Genomic DNA, 20916 nt, shown 5'->3' with positions numbered 1-20916 from the left:
TGGGAAAAATGAAATTGTTAAGAATCATCTGGGTTTTGCTCTGCTTCTGTTTGAGACATCTATGAACAGAGGCAGGCATTGGCCCTAATCATCGAGTAAGGAAACTTAAAACAAGTATAGCAGAGGAGAATCATGAGTTACACCCCCTTTAGATTGATTAGAAAGACTGAAATCCCCAGGAAGGTCCAGGTAAAGCAACTCAATACTTTTCTCTTTCCCAGTAGCTGGGTGTTGAGGCTGCCTCACTGATCAGGGAATTGCCCCAGAATCCCACTGCCACCAGCTCCCTCCCAAATCATTCAAAACTGGCTGCTAATAGGTCTGGTCACCTGGTTAGTAGGCGTCAGACTACTAGAAAGGGCTTGAAAAATGTATCTATTGTTCCATGGAGGTGGTGCAGAACAAAGGGAGGTCCTTTTAAAAGCACTTTGACCTTCCTTGCATTCTGAACTGCAGGATGACAAAACATCTCATGTCTGATTCTCTGGAAACACCACTAGCGGAAGTCACCCATAGCTAGCTTAGATATTGCTAGTGTATTGAGCAACAAGAGTCACCAATGGCTTTAAAATGTTACACATAAGGAACATACACATCATTCTTGATCATGAATTGTTACAGGGATAGGTGTGTTCTTATATCTCTTGTATGTGAAAAACCCAGACATCAAAACTATGGACAGGAAACAGAACTAAATGTACTCTCCCAAGTTTGGAGTCATTGTTTTATCCAAAGTCACCGGAGGTGCTGAAAGAACACTCTGAATGGCTGATAGTGCTAAAACTGCCTGGGTTATTTAGTGCCTGACTAAATTCCTCCCTAAGCATTGGGCCTATTAATCCAGTTCACCTCAAACGTGCAAACTTCTAGGCTAAAAATACAAAATTCAAACCATGTTTACTAGTCAAGCTCTCTGAAGTTGGAGAACAATAATCAAATGGAGACAATATCAACACTATCTCTCAACCATTTTCCTCAGTACAGGAACCCCTAAAGGAGGAAAAAAAAACATTTTGATGTCTGGTCTATAACACAATTTAAGCAACTAGTGTTTGCCAACCAAGCTCAATTTTGCATTAATACTGTTTTCTGCGCATGGCCCCCTCCTCCCAGACACTGTCAGTGTGAAGTCAATGGCAGAACTTTCATTTGTTTCCATGGAGCCAGGATTTCACCCTGTTTTTGCCTTCCTGTGCGGATCCCTTCATTCTTATGGTAAATCATGACATCCTTCCCCCACTTTTTTGGGACTGCCCCCAATTCCTGATTTTCTAAAAGGAAATCCATCAGCCTAACGCTCATAAAAAGCTTGGTTAAAAGACTAACCTGGACATGACAAACACTATCCACAGTTTAGACTTCAGAAGCAGCAGTATCCCAACGGTGTCTAGAAGCTTCAAGCACGATCCCTTTTGCTAGGCACTTAAACACATAAGAGACAGTACCTGCTCCAAAGAACATGCTGTCTAAATAGATAAATTGGACAGATGGTGGGAGCAAGAAGGTATCTGTATTTTTATGTTACACATGGGGAACTTATGCAGATTTAGCTTAAGTAACTTGCCCAAAGTCACCTAATGAATCTGTAGCAGAGTCAGGAATTGGACCAAGTCTCACAAGTCCCAGTCCAGTGAAGCCCAGGTTCACTCTTCTCTCCAGGGAGCATCCCCTCAGGTAACCAAATATCATTTATACACTTGCTATTGCTGGTATTGCACCATGCAGATCACCATACATGCTCACTAATACAGGCCATATATTCACTGAGCCAGTGTTTCTGTTGGGGGGTGGCATGTGTCTTCTACATGGGAGTTTGTATGTATGAAAAGAAAATACAGAGTCATGCCCAAACAGCAGGGCACCCTTGCTAAATCAGAGAGAGGTGGGAACAGACAGCCAGGGTAGTTTATAATTTCATATTGTCATCTCAGTGGCTTTGTTGTAGACGCTGATCTGTAATGAACATCCCATGGTTACTGCTGTGAACTTTACGTATGCAAGATGAAGTTGGACTAAAACAGATTTTAATATTACAGATGCATACACAGAGCACAATCCTAGCTGTCTGCTGAAAGTCAGCTACTCCATATCCTCCCCTCAAAGGTAGCTATACATTGCTCCACCACTTATCCCAAATCTCTCTTTACAAGGTCCCAAAGCATGTCACGGCTTGATCATGCAACTCTCTTTCATACAAGTAGTCCTTATTTACACCTATGTTCCCATTCTTGTCAATATGGCTACTTATGGAGGAATTGCAGGCATTGGAAAGGGCTGCAGGATTGGCTCTTATACACATAAAGCACCAGTGAAATGCTGCTGTTTCTGTGATGGAGAGCAGGAGTCAGAAAACTGCTGAACAGAAGACTACACAACAGCAATGGTGGAGATGAGCAAGCAGGGGGCGGAGAGAAGAGAGAAAGACATTTTATCCCAAGACTCTTGGGCAAACACTTTCCTCTTATGGAAAGTAATGTGGTTTCTTTAACATGAACCAAAACAGATGCACCTTTGGTTTTTCAGGTTCACCTGAAAGATCCGCAATAGCAAACTGGATGGTTTGCATTTCTCCTGCAGAGTTCTGTCTCACAAGGCTGAACTGATCCTGCTGGGATCCGTCAGAAGCGTGTGGAGTTAGAAGAAGGGTTGTCTAGGTCTTTCAAACCTAAGATCAGCCCACCCAACCATTCAGAACTCCAGTGACTAGAAACTACAATGACGGGTGTGCTACGGCCAGAAGTCATGTCTTTAAACTATTCAGCTAACTGATCTCTATTTTATTCATGATCTACTTGGGGAAAAAAATTATTTATGCATTCTATTCATGGCCCTCCTTAGGATTTATGGGGCCCTATGCAGTATTATTAATTTGGTGCCCCTATGCCGGCGCATTCGGCTCTGTGAATATGGCCTCTGCCTTCTGCCTGGTAAGGCGACTGCAGAGTGCCCTGGGTGTGCAGAAGCTGGCCCACTCTTACCTACTGTCCTGGTTATAGGTGCAGACTCCGTGGATGGGTGCGCCGGGGAAAATTTAGTGGGTGTGGAGCTCCCACCGGCACCAATCTCCCCCCGGTGCCCTCCTCACCTCTCGCACGCTGGCAGCCCTGTGCTTACCAGCTCCTCTCCCTCCATTCCAGCACTTTCAGAGCACTACAAACAGCTGATTTGCGGCGTTCAAGTTCTGGGAGGGAGGGGAAGGAGTGGGGATGGGGTGCGCTCAGGGAAGAGGGGGGGCGGGGGTGAAGCAGGAGTGGGAAGAGGCAGGGCAGAGGCAGGGAGTTGGGGATGGGGTGCAGCCTGGAGCAGAAGCGGGGGGGGGTCAAGCACCCCCCGGCAAGACGAGAAGTCAACTCCTGTGGTTCCAGTGGTGCCCCAAATTTTCGGGTGCCTTACGTATGCCTAAGGACGGCCCTGATTCTATTTAACATCAACCCCCCTGAACTTTAAACTATCAAGACCTTTGAAGCAAGGGCTGCATCTACCATTATGAACCACTCAGGACATCTGTCATGGTACAATTCCCCACTCTGGACCTTAGCGTCCAAAAGATGGGGTACCAGCATGAATTCCTCTAAGCTCAAATTACCAGCTTAGTACCCGTAGCACTGCCACCAACCAGGAATTGCAGTGCCTGGTACACTCTGGTCCCCACAAAACCTTGCCCGGGGACCCCCAAGACCCAGTCCCTCTGGATCTTAACACAAGGAAAGTAAACCCTTTCCTTCACCGTTGCCTCTCCCAGGCTTCCACTCCCTGGGTTACCCTGGAAGATCACTGCGATTCAAACTCCTTGAATCCTGAAACAGAGAGGAAAATTCACCTTCCCCCCTCCTTCTCCCTCCCCCTCCCAGACTCTTCCTGAGAGAAAGTAATCCTGGCACAGAGAGAAATCAGCCTCCCTCTCCCTCTTCCCTCCTTTCTCCCCACCAATTCCCTGGTGAATCCAGACCCAGTCCCCTGGGGTCTCACCAGAATAAAAAAACAATCAGGTTCTTAAACAAGAAAAGCTTTTAATTAAAGAAAGAAAAACAGTAAAAATTATCTTTGTAGATTTTTTAAAAAATGGAATAGGTACAGGTTCTTTCCGCTATAGACACTGGGACCACCCTCCCAGCCTAAGTATACAAGTACAAATTAAAATCCTTTCAGCCAAACACACATTTGAATTTCTTCCAACCAAATACACATTTGCAAATAAAGAAAACAACCATAAGCCTAACTCGCCTTATCTACCTAGTACTCACTATTCTGAACTTATAAGAGCCTGTATTGGAGAGATTGGAGAGAAACCTGGTTGCATGTCTGATCCCTCTGAGCCCCCAGAGTGAACAACCAAAATCTAACAGCACACACAGAAACTTCCCTCCCTCAAGATTTGAAAGTATCCTGTCCTCTGATTGGTCCTCTAGTCAGGTGACAGCCAGGCTCACTGTTCTTGTTAACCTTTTCCCGGCAAAAGAGATATGAAGCACTTCTGTGCTATTAACTTTTCTTATCTGTTTATGACAACATCTCTGACATGAAGTTGTAATAATAATTTATTTTAAAATCATCCCCAATATATGTTTTCATAGATTCACACAGTTTAAGGTCAGAAGGGACCATTATGATAGTGTTGTTTGTCCTCTAGCATAGAGTTTTGCAGACAAATACACACGTAGATCTTTAGTATATGAAACATGGAAGCCACCTGACATATGCAGTCATTCCTTGTCCCTTTTCTTTTACATCCTTTATTATCTCCACAGCTAAAGCATTCTCACAAAAAGTCAAGGCGGCATCCCAGTTAAAGGAAGCCTGTGGATGCTCGGCCTAAATAAAAATATATCCCATTGTCAATGGATAGGTGTTTCGGGAACTTTGTTTACAATTCTGTTTTCTCGGAGACACTTCGTTATCTTTTTTCCCAGAGCGACTCCATGAGAGCACTCAGCTCTTTTGGTAAGAAGGCTACTGCAACTATTTGACATTTTCAGGACATATGCTAAATGTGGAAGCTGCGTAAGTTAGCTGGTGGTTACTAACAGGAGAGTTATTTCTCTCTGTTCTCTCACACAACCTGGACAGAAGACAACATTGTGTTCAAAAGTCTAACACAGTCATGGTAAAACAGCATTAATGGTAAGGACTAGATCTTTCTGATATATGAAATTCATCCCTATGCAGAGAGACAGGCCCTTGCTCGACTTAACACCCATTCAAACCCTATTCTGAGGGCCTACATTCAAGCCCTATTCCGAGGGCCTAACTGGGGCCCTTGGCCATGTGCTGGCGAATTTCACCTATACAGAATACCATATGGCCTGGAAGGAGGCAACATTCATCCTAGACTTCTAAGTGGCTATGGTGGAAAAACTTATTTACTGATTTTTTTTTTTTAAATGTGAGTGCATTCTTGTTTTGGTGAAAGGTGCCAGAGATTCAAGCACACTATTTATCTGCAAACAAGAACAATATACTGTTTCCAGGGACTGGGAGCTCTCTACAACCAAAATCACGAAGGTTCAGTAGTGAGGTGCATAAAGAGGAGTTTTATTGATCATGCCCATTCCACTGTAGTATCCACTCAGCCTGAACTAAACAACCAAAGTCCTGTCCCAACATGCACTGGGATCAGTGTAAACTCTGGGATGGAGCATCTAGAGAGTGTTTTCTTTTACTTTTTCAAAGTCCTAAGACACTGTTAAGGTGGAAGCTTCTACCCACTGCTCTGACAGTGGGCCTTGATCCTGACCTAGAAGGACCTTCTAGTAAGAGATTAGTGCAGTCTTCTCACCCATTCAATCCCCTAAAGATTCAGGGAAGTCTTTGTAACAACATGCACCCACAAAGTGGGAGTAAATGCAAGTTTTCCTTGCAACACTGCTTATTATTCTTCAACATTTACATTGCAGGAGTGACCACAGTGTGCTAAGTGCTTTCCAAACACAGAGGAAGGCACAGTCCCTGCTCCGAAAAGCAGATAGTCTAGAAAGATTATCTTATATCATCATTTAGACAGTACTTTGTATTAAAATAAAGGCTTTCCCGGAAGGAATCCATGGAGGTATAAAGTTAAAGCATGATAGGGTCCACCTCCCTTCAAACTGTGGGGAGAGAGGAGGGAGATGGAGCAACAACACTGGTGATGGGAAGGCTGGGGAACACAAACACCAATCCACAAGAAACCAGCATGAGATCACCATCTCATTTCAAGCACACAGGACATCAACAGCTATCAGATGCTAATGGCATTCAGTCCCTACCAACCTGTTCTGGATTTGAACCGGTGACCTGTATCCTATTGCCAATCCCCGAGCCATCCAGTCCCCTAGGGAAATCTACGGTTTAACATTTTCATTTCCTGACATGACTAGGCTAATAATGTATAAGGACATGTGGCAGTTACAGAGCCGTTAACATGGTGAACAGTCACATAGTAAAACATACCAGTATGTACCACAGGAAAGACGAAAAAGGATACATTAAATCTCACGATCCTCAATAATTATCTCAGATGTTACGAGATGATAGTAGTTACCAGGGGATTATCCACCAACAACTAATCTCTAATTGAGATTTCTTACATTAAGGGACAAATCCTAAAGCCAATGGAATCGATGGGAGTTTTGCCATAGTCTTCAACGAAACTTAAGATTTATCCCTACAGAAATGATGAGCCAGTGAAACATTTTAGGGTCCTCCTGAGAGAGAGAGATCATCTGTGATCACCATCACAAATCTGGTTGTGGCCAAGCAGAAACCTCCTGCTGTAAAAGAGTACAGCTATAATACAATCTTTACTGTATTTGGAAGGGTTAAAAGAGAATTTCTATAATATCCAGGACGTAGGAACCTGACAATAGCTTAAAGTGACAGCCTTCCTATTTCATAAATGTTTAAAAGGTCAAAAGATAGCAGAAGCTTCAGCATTTAATAATCATCTAAACAACATGTAATTGCTTACAATGGGGAATGAAAAGAAAGCAGGTGTCTCACATTCTCCATTGCTACTGACGGTGGAACAATAAAAGCAAATCATGTCAAAGTGAATGAATGCAAAGCACATGAAGATTGCCCCTGGCACAATTCAAAAAAACACACATCCCAGCCACCAAGTAAACCAGATACAGTATCCTGCATTAATTTACCAGTATTTAAACTGTGCATTGGGTGCTGGAATCTAGTCAAAGTGCTATTCGGCAAGAACAGACACAAGCCTGCCACTTGATTAATCAAGATGCAGACACAAACAAATGAAGCAGTAAAGAACACCACACACAAATGAGAGATGAAAGGCAAAACATATGGAAATGCAGAGTGGGGAGAAGATAAGCAAACTACAGGAGTGGGGGGGCAGGGAAAAAAAGAGATAAAAATAAAAGGCAGGACAAGAAAAAATGAGTGGGGAAGGGGAAGATAGAAGACAGGAGGAGAATAAGAGCAAGGCTGATAGCAACTGGACTAGTCCAAACTATAACTTTACACTTCCTTTTTTTTTTTTCTTTTTTAAAACAGAGTCACTATTTTATTTTATTATGTCTTGTCATCAGTGTATACAAAATAACAGATGTCAGAGAGAAGGGAGGTCAGGAATTTCTATTCATCAGGTACACAGGAGCAAGAAGACATTCAACTCTGTTGAAAGGTGGCCAATTTGAAGCAGTTAAAAGGAAATACATTCCCCACTCACAATACAGTTAGCCTGGGGAACTCATTGCCACAAAAGATCTTTGACACGAAGGGCTTGGCTACACTTGAAACTCCAAAGCGCTGCCTTTGAAGTGCGAGTGTGGTTGTGGCGCCAGCGCTGGGAAAGAGCTCTCCCAGTGCTGCAGGTACTCCACCTCCCCGTGGGGATTAGCTTACAGCGCTGGGAGCCGCGCTCCCAGCGCTGGGCCACTGTTTACACTGGTGCTTTGCAGTGCTGTAACTTGTGCTCAGGGATGTGTTTTTTCACACCCCTGAGCGAGAAAGTTGCAGCGCTGTAAAGCCCCAGTGTACCCAAGGCCTAAGATCTTAGCAGGATTCAACAAAGGATCAGACATTTCTATTGATAGAATATCCAGTTACAATGCTACATATTACTAATATAAACAAGAGGTTTGGACAGGGTATAAACCTTCATGTTTCCAGCTTAAATCAACTTTTAGCTATTTTGGGTTAGGAAGAAACTTTCCCTTGGGACAGATTACCCCTTAACTGCCTGTTGACGGTTTCTTACACCACCTCTGATGTACCTGGTACTTGCCACCATTGGAGACAAGATACTGAGACAGATGGACTGTTGGTCAGATCCAGCATGGAAATTCTTGTGTTCCGTTTGATAGTATCTACACAGAGACACTAAAATGAAACCTAACCACCATTCTAAAGATTGCTCGCTTCTGTAAGTCAAAGCAGTTCCTCTCATGGAACTAGCAAGCTCACCATTCTGAAGCAATCTGTTTAGGCATGTTCACAAGCAGGAGCATGGCCTCTATATTACTGAGTAGTTCTGATGGCAAGACAAAAGAGGCTCATGGAGCACTCCTGACTTGTGACACAGGAACAGAAATTATATTCTGCCATGAGATCCAGCAGATATTAGTCCTCCTAGGGCAATGGTGCCTAAACTTTTCCTCTTGCGCCCCACCCACCCCAATAACGGAATGTGTCCACGCTCCCCTGGGCCCAGAACCAGGGCTGGGGGCTGGGAGTAGAGCCAGGGGCTGGAGCCAAAGTCGGCAGTTAGGAGCGAGGCCGTAGCCAGGGGCCTGGAGCCACAGCCAGGGGCTGGGGCAGGGCCGGAGCGGAGTTGGGGGCAGAGTAGGGCTGGGTGGTGCGCCCTCCCTGCCCCCTGTCTGGAGTTGGCCCAGACCCTGCTGGGCCCTGTTAGGAGGGCACACCCCACAATTTGGGGACCAATGTCCAAAGGACATTTGAAGGCCTTTGAATAACCACATGGTACATGAAGCTCACCCGCAGTTCAAGCAATAATAATGATTGTGTTGATGGTTGGTAATACCCAGATTTACACCGCTGCCTGTGTTTATAACGTCCTTGTGTAGCTATGTAAGGAAAACCCCAACCTGGTGGACAGCCAAAGCAGCATGGCTGTTTCTCTTATGGGAGCTGCTGCGTGCGTCACCCCTGCAAATTCTACTCATACTTGGCTATTTTAGAGACTTGGTGTAGCAGTAACCATCTGATTAGTTTTAGTATCAAAGTGCACTGCCAGGCAGCAAAGAACTCATCCATCAGAGAGGTGTAAGCTACAATATCTTCCTGGAGCACAAAGAAAATTAAAATGTGGTCCCTGATGTGCCCCACCACCTAACTAAAGACCTTCAGCCATATCTAAACAAGGATCACTGCTCATACTTTGCAATCTGACACATGCAACCAAGCAATGCACCACATCAGTAATTCCAGCACAGGAAAAACAAGCCACTTTGCAGCTCAGCCAAAATCATCTGTCTGGAGCAATGTCCAGATTTATTAAATTCTTGTCACCTTTTGCTCAGCTTTACTTCCTCCCCCCCCATCATTAAAAAGAGACAATGGTTTTCATATCTGTGTTGAGATACTTTGACCTAAGGGAGAGCCAGTGACTAGATCACTGTTATTACTAGAAAGTTACATGCAACAGGATCACTGATGCCAATTGCACACTCACTAAAAGACTTCAGTCTGCATTGTACTGTCCGATAAACAGCAAAGCATATGGCAGTTGAACCCTTTGGGAATTCTCCTAATATAACCATTACCGAGCTCCCCACTCACAAAACCAAGTCAGCAAGATCTACATTAGAAGCTGTCATCAGCAGCAAGATTTTCCAGCTGCAACGAGGCTGAGCTTTGTGCTGCTAAAACAAATCCCTTTCTGCAACCGGTGGAAGTGAGCTATAGGACCAAACTAACAATCTATGTCGGACCGGTAGCGTGCACTGCAGTTGCAATATTTCACATGCAAGATCTAATGTTCAGAGCAGATATGTCTAAGATATGCAAAATCTGAACATAACACATTGACACTTCAATTTCCACCCCTTTTTCGGATGTCATCTCTCCCTGCGTCATCTTTTGCCTAAGCAAGTTTGCAAGTTCTTCAGGGCAGGGATCCTGTCTTTTATGTAGGGCACAAGACATACTTATAGTCTATATCAGCGGTTTTCACACTTTTTGTACTGGTGACCCCTTTCACACAGCAGCATCTTAGTTTGACCCCCCCTTACAAGTTAAAAATGGGGGTAATTTACTTTAATGGGAGCTCGGGGCTATCGGCCCCACAGAGCCAACAGCTCACGACCCCCATGTAACCACCTTGCAACCCTCTGAGGGGGCATGACCCCCAGTTTGAGAACCCCTGCTCTATATAAATAACACTGCAAAAAGAACAGGAGTACTTGTGGCACCTTAGAGACTAACAATTTTATTTGAGCATAAGCTTTCATGGGCTACAGCCCACTTCATTGGATGCATGCAGTGGAAAATACAGTAGGAAGATAGATATATACACCCAGAGAACATGAAACAATGGGTGTTACCATACACACTCTAATGAGAGAGATCAGTTAAGGTGAGCTACTACCTATCCTTGCAACAAAGCCCGCTGCCAACTCTGTCCACATATCTATTCAGGGGACACCATCATAAGACCTAATCACATCAGCCACACTATCAGAGGCTTGTTCACCTGCACATCTACCAATGTGATATATGGCCTCATGTGCCAGCAATGTCCCTCTGCTATGTACATTGGCCAAACCAGACAGTCTCTATGTAAAAGAATAAATGGATACAAATCTGACGTCAAGAATTATAACATTCAAAAATCAGTCGGAGAACACTTCAATCTCCCTGGTCACTCAATTACAGACCTAAAAGTCACAATATTACAACAAAAATACTTCAAAAACAGATTCCAAAGAGAGACTCTGTTGAATTGGAATTAATTTGCAAAATGGACACCATTAAATTAGGCTTGAATAAAGACTGGGAGGGGATGGGTCATTATACAAAGTAAAACTATTTCCCCCTCTACTGTTCCTTCTTGTCAACTGCTGCAAATGGACCATTTTGATTACCACTACAAAAAGTTTCTCTCTCTCTTGCTGGTAATAGCTCACCTTAACTGATCACTCTTGTTAGAGTATGTATGGTAACACCGATTGTTTCATGTTCTCTGTGTATATATCTTCCTACTGTATTTTCCACTGCATGCATCCGATGAAGTGGGCTGTAGCCCACGAAAGCTTATGCTCAAATAAATGTGTCAGTCTCTAAGGTGCCACAAGTACTCCTGTTCTTTTTGCGGATACAGACTAACATGGCTGCTACTCTGAAACAAATAACACTGTTGCCCTTTTTGACCCAAATGTGTAATCAAAATTCAGGGCTCTGTGGGTGATTCAGTTGGGAACAGAAATTGGTGGCAGCCAAATACTTCTTTGATGCAATCTTGTTTGTTTACAAAGAATGCACAAAATCCTGTGCTTCTGAATGCAGAAGGAACCAAGAACAAAAAGAGGTTTCTTGCTTCCAGGCCCTCAAACTCTTTTAGCCAACACCAGAACCAAAGGCTCTCCCTAGCTTTTTCCAGGGTAACAATTGTGCTCACAGGTGGAGGCTACTGCTTGGCTTTCTTGCTTTTTCCCTACTCCCAGACAGTCTTATCTCTTCCCAGTTTCTTTCTGTGTGTTCTCTCACACATCTACACCCAGTCCCACCTGGTCACAATAGCGAGTCGAACCCTCCACCCCTTCAGGGCGTAGCGCTAGTTTCTGGGCAGACTCTGTTAGGCTTGGTATACCCTAGCAACTTATGTCAATATAACTATGTCGCTTGGGAGTGTGGAAAATCCAATCCCCTGAGCAACACAGTTATACCAGCCTAACTCCTGGTGTAGACAGCACCATATCAATGGAAGGGCTTTTCCCATCAACACAGGTACCGCCTCTCAGGAAGGTGGAGTACCTACCCTGATGCGAGAAGACTTCCCCTCGGTGTACGTATCATCTTCACCCAAGCACAACGGTGGTGCCACTGCAGCGTTTAAAGTGTAGACAAGCACTTGGGTTTTGTTTTAGGTGTGGCCCCATAACTGTCTCTTACAGCTATCTTAAATGGAGGACTCACTCATACATCAGCTTGAAGCAGGTTTTAACATAACCCATTGCAAAGCTTCTCCCAGCTCATAACAATATGTATGTAGAGAAAAAAAGTGGGTGACGTAATATCTTTATTGGACCAACTTTTGTTGGTAAAAGAAACCAGCTTCCAAGCCTATACAGAGCTCTTTTTCAGGCCTGGGAAAGGTACTCCGAGTACAGTAACTCCTCACTTAAAGTTGTCCCGGTTAACGTTCTTAAGTTGCTGATCAATTAGGGAACACACTCATTTAGAGTTGTGCAATGCTCCCTCCTAACGGTGCTTAGCAGCTGCGTGTTTTGTCTACTGCTTGCAGGAAGAGCAGCCGTTGCAGCTAGCAGCCCCCCTATCAGCCCCCCGGTCCCCTATGTTACCTGTGCAACAGTTGCCCAGCAGGCTAGCAACTGCAGCTGTCCCTCCCCCCATGGCCATGTGCTGCTCCTGCTCTCTGCCTTGGAGCTGCTCCCCTAGACTCCTGCTTGCTGTGCGGGGGGAGAGAAGAGGAAGGGGGGGGCTAACGTCAGGGTGTCTCCCTCCCCCCCTGCTCCTGCACCCTGCTTACCCCATCTTCCATAGAGCAGGGAGGACACACCAGGGCTCAGGACGGAGGGAGCTTACAGCAGCTGCGGTCTCAGCATGCTGATCTAATTAACAAGGCAGTGTACTTAAAGGGGAAATGCATGTATCTCCATCATTCCTGCTGCCTTGTAGAGTGAGAGAGTTAACCCCTGAGGGCTCAATCACTTGCTAGTTCATCATTTAGCAGTAAGGGAAATATCCCACCCTCTGACTCCTCCACCTCAACCAAGCTTCACAATCATCATCACTGTGTACAGTATTAAATTGTTTGTTTAAAACTTTGTGTGTGTGTGTGTGTGTGTGTGTGTGTGTGTGTGTGTGTGTGTGTGTGTGTGTGTGTGTGTGTGTGTGTGTGTGTGTGTGTGTGTGTGTGTGTGTGTGTCTTTTGTTTGGTGAAAAAAAATTCCCTGGAACCTAACTCCCCCTCATTTACATTAATTCTTATGGGGAAATTGGATTCGCTTAACATCGTTTAGCTTAAAGTTACATTTTTCAGGAACATAACTACAACGTTAAGTGAGGAGTTACTGTATTACAACTAAACAAAGGTAAAACAGATTATTAAGCATAAAGAGTTAACACATGTTGCAAGAGACCATTCAAGTTTAAGCGGGCAGTACTTCAGCAGCCATAGGGCAAAGAAGGCTTGTTGCCATGAGCCATAAATCCAGTGTCTTTACTGAGTCCATGCCTTTTAGTGTCTAGCAAAATTATGAATTTAAGCTCTCAGGCATGCTTTTTGAAGGAGTTGTACAGGTTTCCTTTCAGGATGAGCACTGAGAGATCAGATACGGAGTGACTGACAACGTGTGTCTCCTGATACGGGGGGAGGGCACAATGTAAAGGGGAGGAACGTGACCACCCCACGTCTCCTATAGGAAGAACTTCCAGCCCCACTTCCCTGGGCCAGGGTAGAAAAATCCCACCAGCTCCTGGAGGGGCTGGGAGCCAGGATCGGGGACCACATGCCTCTGGGCCCAGCTGGGGCCAGCCCTAGCTGAGCAGAGGCCAGGGAACCTGCTCCCAGGACCTTCCCCAGCAACCCCCCACCCTGCACCCAGTGCAAGGACCACCATGCTCTCCCTACCCCATCAGTTACCTGTGGGGATGGGGGACTCTGTCGTTCTCCTGCTCCACTCCCTCCCCCAGGGTATGTTCAGCCACTGTCCCCGGGCAGCCGACTCCGGATGGGGAGAGAGAAAGAGCCACTTCTCATGCAACTGAAGGTGGCTGCCCGAGAGAGCTCGGCTGGGACATGGCCTGGCTCAGCTCAGGGGCTGAGCGAGCCTGAAATGTGTTGTGGAGAGAGGGGGCTCCAGCTCACCTGGCCCCTGTCCCTGGCAGCCTGGCCCAGACGGGGAGTGGAAGCCCCTGCCTCCTCACTTGGAATCTTGCAGGCAGCCACCACGCTGCACAGAACAGGGACCCAGAGCGACCAGCATGAGAGGCGACCAGTTCCACCACATCCACTCCCTGCCCGGCTGCCAGGGACAGGGGCTGAACATGCTGGGGGGAGGGGGGAGTACAGCAGGAGAAGAGCCTTCTCCCTCTCCCCCAGCATGCCAAGCAGAAATGTCCCCCTATGTGTGAAAAGTGAAAAGTGTTCACTCATGGGTGATGTGGTGTTTTTGTCTTATTTTTATGAGTGTTCATTTGAACATGTAGTGATTGTCTCATCTCACCCACATAGTTATTACTGGGGCAATTACTGCATGGAATGAGGTACACTACATGTTGTGATAAGCATGTGAAGGACCTATATATCTTGAAAGGTGTATTGTGGGGAATATTCATCATCATAGCAGTGGAGATATGGCTGCAGGTTTTGCATCTGTTGTTATGGCAGGGTCTGGTGCCCCACTGAATACACGTGCTGCAGAGAATTAAAATTATTTAAATATAGCTTTTCCTACTCCCCTAAATAATGGAATATCAAGTTCAGCTCCAATAAAAGGAAAAGAAGTCACAACTGACAAATTGATGAAAGTAGAAAACCTAGCACAACACACCACAGCTGCACGCATACCAGAGTCATTACAGTGGACTCAGCATCAGACCTTGAGAGTGAAAACTACAGGCTGCTACTGTTTGGGCTATGAAAAAGCAGTAGGCTATTATACTATCCAGGGCCAGCCACTAGAGGGAGACATGATCATACATACTCACATTAGGCAACTAGCATTTTGTAGACAGTCTGCCTTTCCTCAAGAATTCCAGTGAAAAGAATGAAAGGCAAAGCATCAGAGGTGGATTTGCCAAGGCAAAGCAGAAGTTTGTTAGCAGATGAAAATTAGTTAAAAAATAAGACATTACAAGGGTCATTTTCTATTCAGTTATCTTTAGAGCAGCCAGTAATTTCTTTTGCAGCTAACATGCCTACAGAATGTCACCATGGCTATCAAAACCATGGAAATGTTTCTTCAGTTCTAACGTAGCAGGTTTAAGGAAGAAGATTGTAGATTTCAGACCCCAGAGCTGTTTAACAGAACCACTGAAGCCTATCTGATCACTCCCTCTGAAAACGCCACCCGTATGACAAATTGTTTGATTAGGGTTAATACTGCATGGGAAGATACAGGTATCTTAAATGTCTCTTTTCATATACTCACACCTCTGAAATCACTAAAGAAACGGCACTCTTTGTAAAATAATAAAAAAATAACTTTGCTCAGATTTTCACCACAGAAAATCAGACTAAAAACTGGAGAAGATCATAAGGCTCCGTATTTCTTGAGATAGTTAGCAAAACCTACTACTGTTTCCAATAATGAACCAGTTTCCTGTGTCCACTAGAACAATAACACTTTCTACCTTCTAGAGTTCATGGTACTTTGCAGACTTCAACAGATTAATCCTCAGATTACCCCCGATGAAGTTGGGCAATATTATTTCAACTTTACAGATGGGGAAACGGAGTCAGAGAGTTACGTAACTTTCCCAATATCACATAGCAAGTCTGTGGCAGAGCTAGTACTTCCTGGCTCCCAGTCCTGAGCTTCAACCATTAGACCATTCTCATTCCCAGTGACAGAAATCATGAATAAATTGACAGCAAGACATGCTCTCAAAATACCCAGGAAATTTACTTTCTTGGGAGAGAAAAAATCGAGGCTGCAATTTATGAGTGATGGTTTTATGGTGTTAATGACACAAACCCTGGGAATAAAATCTTGTATTGAAGAAAAGTGCCAGAACAAGAAATCTTACAAGAGCTGATTCCATATAGAACGTGTGAATTGTTGAACAGTTACAAACGAAGGAAATGGAGTTAGAAAAAATTGCAAGGACATGTGGGAATATTAACTGGGAGTGAATATTATAGGGGGAAATAATTGTCTCCGGGGTTTAAAATATAACCAGTAACAAAAATGACAGCAGGTAACACAACTGATCGGGATATTTTGTTAATATTTATCTTTTTTTTAATACTACAGAAGCAACCCTACATTCTTCTTTCTAAGCTAGATATACACATCAACAGAAAGCTGGATGTCTGGAGTTTATATATTTCCACATACAAAAACAAGTTAGCAAACTAACCCAACACAAAGCACAAAATGGCAAATGTCTTCCACTAACCAAGACAATAACATGTTTGTACACTGAGCTACAATTACCACCCACATTCCTATTTCAAAAAGGAAACAGGGAGAATGAAGTCTTGCCATTTTCAAAATGTGTAAGTGACTATTTGGGTTGCTTTATCTCTCATAGTATCTTGCATTAGTTGTCTTAGAAATTAAACCCAGTTAGTATCATGCTACTCATTTTACAGGTAAGGTATAGGATTCTGAATAAATCTTCTACCCAAAGAAGTATGAGGACTGGTATGATTTGAAAAGGTTTCTAAAACTTTTGGAACACTGGACAACAGATATTGGGCTTGATTCTGCAATCACTGGGGTTGCCCAGGTGCAGACAATTTGGCCCACTGGATACCTACAAACTTGTTTAAACAAGGAGTCTTGTAATGGTATCAGGTGAAATTTTCAACAGCCTGGCCCTAACTCTGTTCCCACTGAAGACAATGGGAGTGCAGCACCTTTGAAAATCCTCCCTGGAGGTGATAATTAAATACTTTTGCTGTACAACATGAGGTTGTATTTGAATTTTCCATTTAATTTATAATGATATTTGCCAGGTTTTCCCATTTACCAGAAACTTCTTACAAGCAATAATGTCCCAGAGGTACTAGCTAGTTAGGTACCAGCTCAAGCAGTAAATTTTAAGACACATTGGTTTTGTGCCTCTCTCCCCCTCACTCCATCCCAATGACCATATAATATTTGATATCTTTGTTGTAGAGTCTGATTTGGCCCTTTTAATCAGTACACATCCCAGCACAGGGAAGGCTGCTGGGTGACACTTGAGAACTGAAGTATGTGAGCAAAAATAACCTGCCTTCCACTAGACATGATGAACACCAGACAGCTGAGTCACCTTTCAAGCCCCTTTTAATTTTCCAAATTAAAAAGAAATATCAAAGAGAGAAGGATAAACATCCAAAAATCAGAGCAGCACAAACTGAAAAACCTGCAGTTCAGAATCCATATGTCCTTTAGATTTGTCTCTCTCTCTCATCGCAGGCTGCAACTTTATTTCAGTATCTAGTACTCACTCCATCTATGGGCAATTTAAAAGGACACAGCCAACTTTAATTTATCTTTTACATCAGGCAATTTCAAAAAAGTTTCGTTTCCAATACAGCATGTACTGAGAATTAAGGGATTTTCTGCTCCAGTGTTAATGTTTATAAGGGTATTTTTCAGCAAGGAAGAAAGGTCCAGATCCTTAAAAGGTATTTAGGCATCTATTTCCCATTGAAATCATATTTAGGGGTCTACCTAAATATCTTTGGGGATCTGGGCCAAAATGATTAAGGATCCCATCCTGCAATTGAACAACTGCACCCTTGAGAGTCTGGTGCTCTGCAAGATCTCAAGTCATCACCTGCATGGATCCAACTGCAGGATCATGGCCTGACTAACACATGGTAAAGAGTGAAAGTGACCATACATCCAGCGTTCATTTGACATCAAACAAAAGCAGCTAGGGGCGAGAGGGACACTTTACTAACTTCTTCCAATGTTAGTGATTCTAGGCTAATTGCAACTATTGGAGATAAATGAGTTTCAGGCCAAATTGTGATTTTCAAGTTGACTGAGACCCTTTACATTGAGGGCTTCTTAAGGATGCCCTAAAACAATAGAATAAGTAGAGATCCAGCAGGAAAACAGAGTCATCCATGTGCATTTGCCAACTAACATATGTGAATGAGAACATTCATTGCCCCTTTCATTATCTGTGTGAAAGCTAAAACAACTCAGCAAAGAGCACACAGACTCTAGGAAACAGGGCCTGCGCAACCCATTACACGACTGTGCTAACATTTGGGGGGTGCCGACTGCGGCGGCCGGATCTTCGGCCACCCGGGTCATCGGTGGTATTTCAGGGGCAGGACCTTCCACCACCTCTGTCAGGGGTGGCATTTCGGGGGCGCACCTTCCGCCACCTAGGGCGGCAAAAAAGCTGGCGGTGCTCCTGCTAGGAAATTGCTGAGGGCCTCAAAGTTTACGGCCAGAAGGAACCACTAGATCATCTCTGACTTCCTTTATATCACAGACCACCAATACCCCCCAGCACTGACACACTAAGCCCAACAACAAAAATTAGACCAAAGTATTACAGCCCAGAGGAGACTAAATGATTATATGCTACAGGCTATGAATAGGAAGGACAAACGTACAATAAAGCTTGCAGCCCCTGCAATAGCAGGGAATTGATTAAGTGAGATGTACCCAGATAACCCCTGCAAGTGACCTGCACAGACTGGATGGTCCAGACAATACCAAAATCACACAGGAAAAAAAAATCTGGGTCTAATCAATTATGTCAAATTCCCTTTGGGGGCAAGGGAAGGAAATTCTAGCACCTCACACAATCTGCCACTGATTTGTGCTGAAGGATCTATTCAGCTGCAACAGACCAGTTATAAATCAGGACAGGCCTGTGACTGGAAAATAAAACAAACCCCAGCTTGGGAAGCACAAGAATTGAGGGAAGCCGGATTGCAAAGAAAGAAGCCCACATTCAGCAGCCAGAAACCCTGCTCTGGAAATAGAGATGGTTAAAACTAATTTTCTGCTTAAAATAATACATGCATCTCAAAGTCCCTTGCACGTTGCAATGCCTCTAAAATCATGCAGCAGGGAGACTCTAGCTGGCACCTTCCCATCTATTCCCCACCCATCCACACAATTCAAATGTTGCTGAGCAAAGCTGCTCCCAAGACAGACAACCCCATCCCTTCCCCACCCCTCCAGGCAGTTGGGAAGCAGATTTGCACTTGGGGATGAGGAGGAAGTTAATAGCCCAAGGGGATGGTTGAGAGCCTGGGTTACAGCACTGGGGAGCCTGGGGGGCTACCCAAGGGGGATCCTGAGGGGCTTGCAGTCAATGAGAGGGAAATGCAGCAGGTGGAGTGGGAGAAAGGGGAGGATGATAACCATGCAACAGTGGGAGGTTTGCTGCTTGGGTTTGGAAAAGAGTGAGAAAACTGGGGGGGCGGCAGGTTTGCAACTGGGAAGGGGGTAGGTTTCCAGCCTAGGGAAGATGCAGTAGGGGCTGCCACAGATTTGCAATGAGGGCAGGGGGTAGAGGAAGCAGGGGAAAAAGGGGAGGTTTGTGGGTGGGGTAAAGGCAGTAGGGAGGTTGCAGCAGAAGGGAAATGAAGCAGGGTGTATAAGTGTGAAGGGTTGAAGAAGGGAAATGGGGGAGGCTTGCTGCCTGGGAGGAAGGGAATGGGGAGGTTTGCTGCCTGCTGGGGGAGGGGAGGTTTGCTGCCTAGGAGGGAAAGTGGGGGGTTGCTGCCTGCCGAGGGAGGGGTAAGGCAGGAGTGGGAGATTTGCTGTCTGTGGGGTGGGGGGGAAGGTTTGCTGCCTGCCCAGGGGGGAAGGTAGGAGGGGGAGAGGTTTGATACCTGCCTGGCGGGTGAAAGGGGGGGGAAGAGGTTTGTTGCCTGCCCAGGAGGGGGGAGGCAGGAGGTTTCTTGCTAGCCCGAGGGGGGAAAGGCGGGAGGGGGGAGGTTTGTTGCCTTGGGGCGGAAGGTGGGGGAGCCGGAGGTTTGCTGCCTGCCCAGGGGCAGAAGGCGGGGAGGTTTGTTGCCTGCCTGGAGGGTGGGGAAGGCAGGAGGAGGGAGGTCTGTTGCCCATCTGAGGGGAAAGAGGAGAGCGGGGAGGTTTGCTGCCTGGGGAGGAAGATGGGAGGGAGGAGAGGTTTGCTGCCTGCCTTGGGGGGAAGGTGCGGGGGAGGTTTGCTGCCTGCCCCAGGGGTGGGGGAAGGTGGGAGGAAGAGGTTTGTTGCCTGCCTGGGGAGAAGATGGGGGGGTGAGGTTCGTTGCCTGGGGGGAAGGCGAGGAGGAAAGAGGTTTGTTGCCCGAGGGGGAAGGTTTGTTGCCCGAGGGGGAAAGTTTGCTACCTGCCGGGGGGGGGGGGGGAGGGGGGGGAAAGAAGTTTGTTGCCTGTGCAGGGGGTGAGGTGTGCTGCCTGCGGGGGGGGGAGGAGATTTGCTGCCTGAGGGGGAAGAGGTTTGTTGCCTGCCTGGGGGGGGAGGTGGGGGGGTTGTTGCTGGGGGGGAGGTTTGCTGCCTGCCAGGGGGAGAAGTTTGCTGCCTGGGGGGGAAGGTGGGGTGGGGGAAGAGATTTGTTGACTCCCGAGGGGGGAAAGGGGGGAAGAGAATTGCTGCCTGGGGGGAAAGAGGTTTGTTGCCTGCCCGGGGAGGGAGGTGGGAGAGATTTGCTTCCTGGGGGGGGGGGAAGCGGGGGGGGGAAATAGGTTTGTTGCCTGCCGAGGGTGGGAGGTTCGTGGACTGCCCGGGGGGAGGGGGAGAGGTTTGCTGCCTGGGGCGGGAAAGGCCGGGGGGGGCAGGTTTGCTGCCTAGAGGGAAGGCGAGGGGGAGGTTTGCTGCCTGCCGGGGGTGGGGTGTGCAGAGGGGCGGGTTTGCAGCCGGCGGGGCTGCCGCACTCACCGGGGACTCGTAGGAGAAGGCACATTCTGTCTTGTAGACCCGATCCCCTGACTTGGGCACGCGGATCGTGGGCATGTAGGGGACCAGCAGCTCCCCCAGGTCCCCCGCAGCCATCTGCGCATCCCTGCCGCTCCCGAACAGCGCGGCCCGCTGCATGCTGCCCCGCCGGCCGGCCGGCCGCACAGCGAGCGAGGGGAAGGC

At 46.1% G+C, this 20916-nt stretch overlaps 1 protein-coding gene across 1 annotated transcript in view; it reads right to left on the bottom strand.

Moving 5' to 3' along the window:
• USP13 (ubiquitin specific peptidase 13) overlaps positions 1–20916 on the bottom strand; it is an 89000-nt gene extending 68084 nt beyond the window's left edge. Inside the window, exon 1 of the mRNA XM_050965869.1 lies at positions 20716–20916. Coding sequence (XP_050821826.1) covers positions 20716–20871 — 156 coding nt within the window. The 5' untranslated portion in view covers positions 20872–20916. The remainder of the gene's footprint in view (positions 1–20715) is intronic.

The sequence above is a fragment of the Gopherus flavomarginatus genome, chromosome 8 (genome assembly GCF_025201925.1).
Source record: "Gopherus flavomarginatus isolate rGopFla2 chromosome 8, rGopFla2.mat.asm, whole genome shotgun sequence".
Classification (NCBI taxonomy): domain Eukaryota; kingdom Metazoa; phylum Chordata; order Testudines; family Testudinidae; genus Gopherus; species Gopherus flavomarginatus.
The sequence above is the reverse complement of the archived record's forward strand: the minus strand, read 5'-3'. Positions and strand labels throughout refer to the sequence as shown.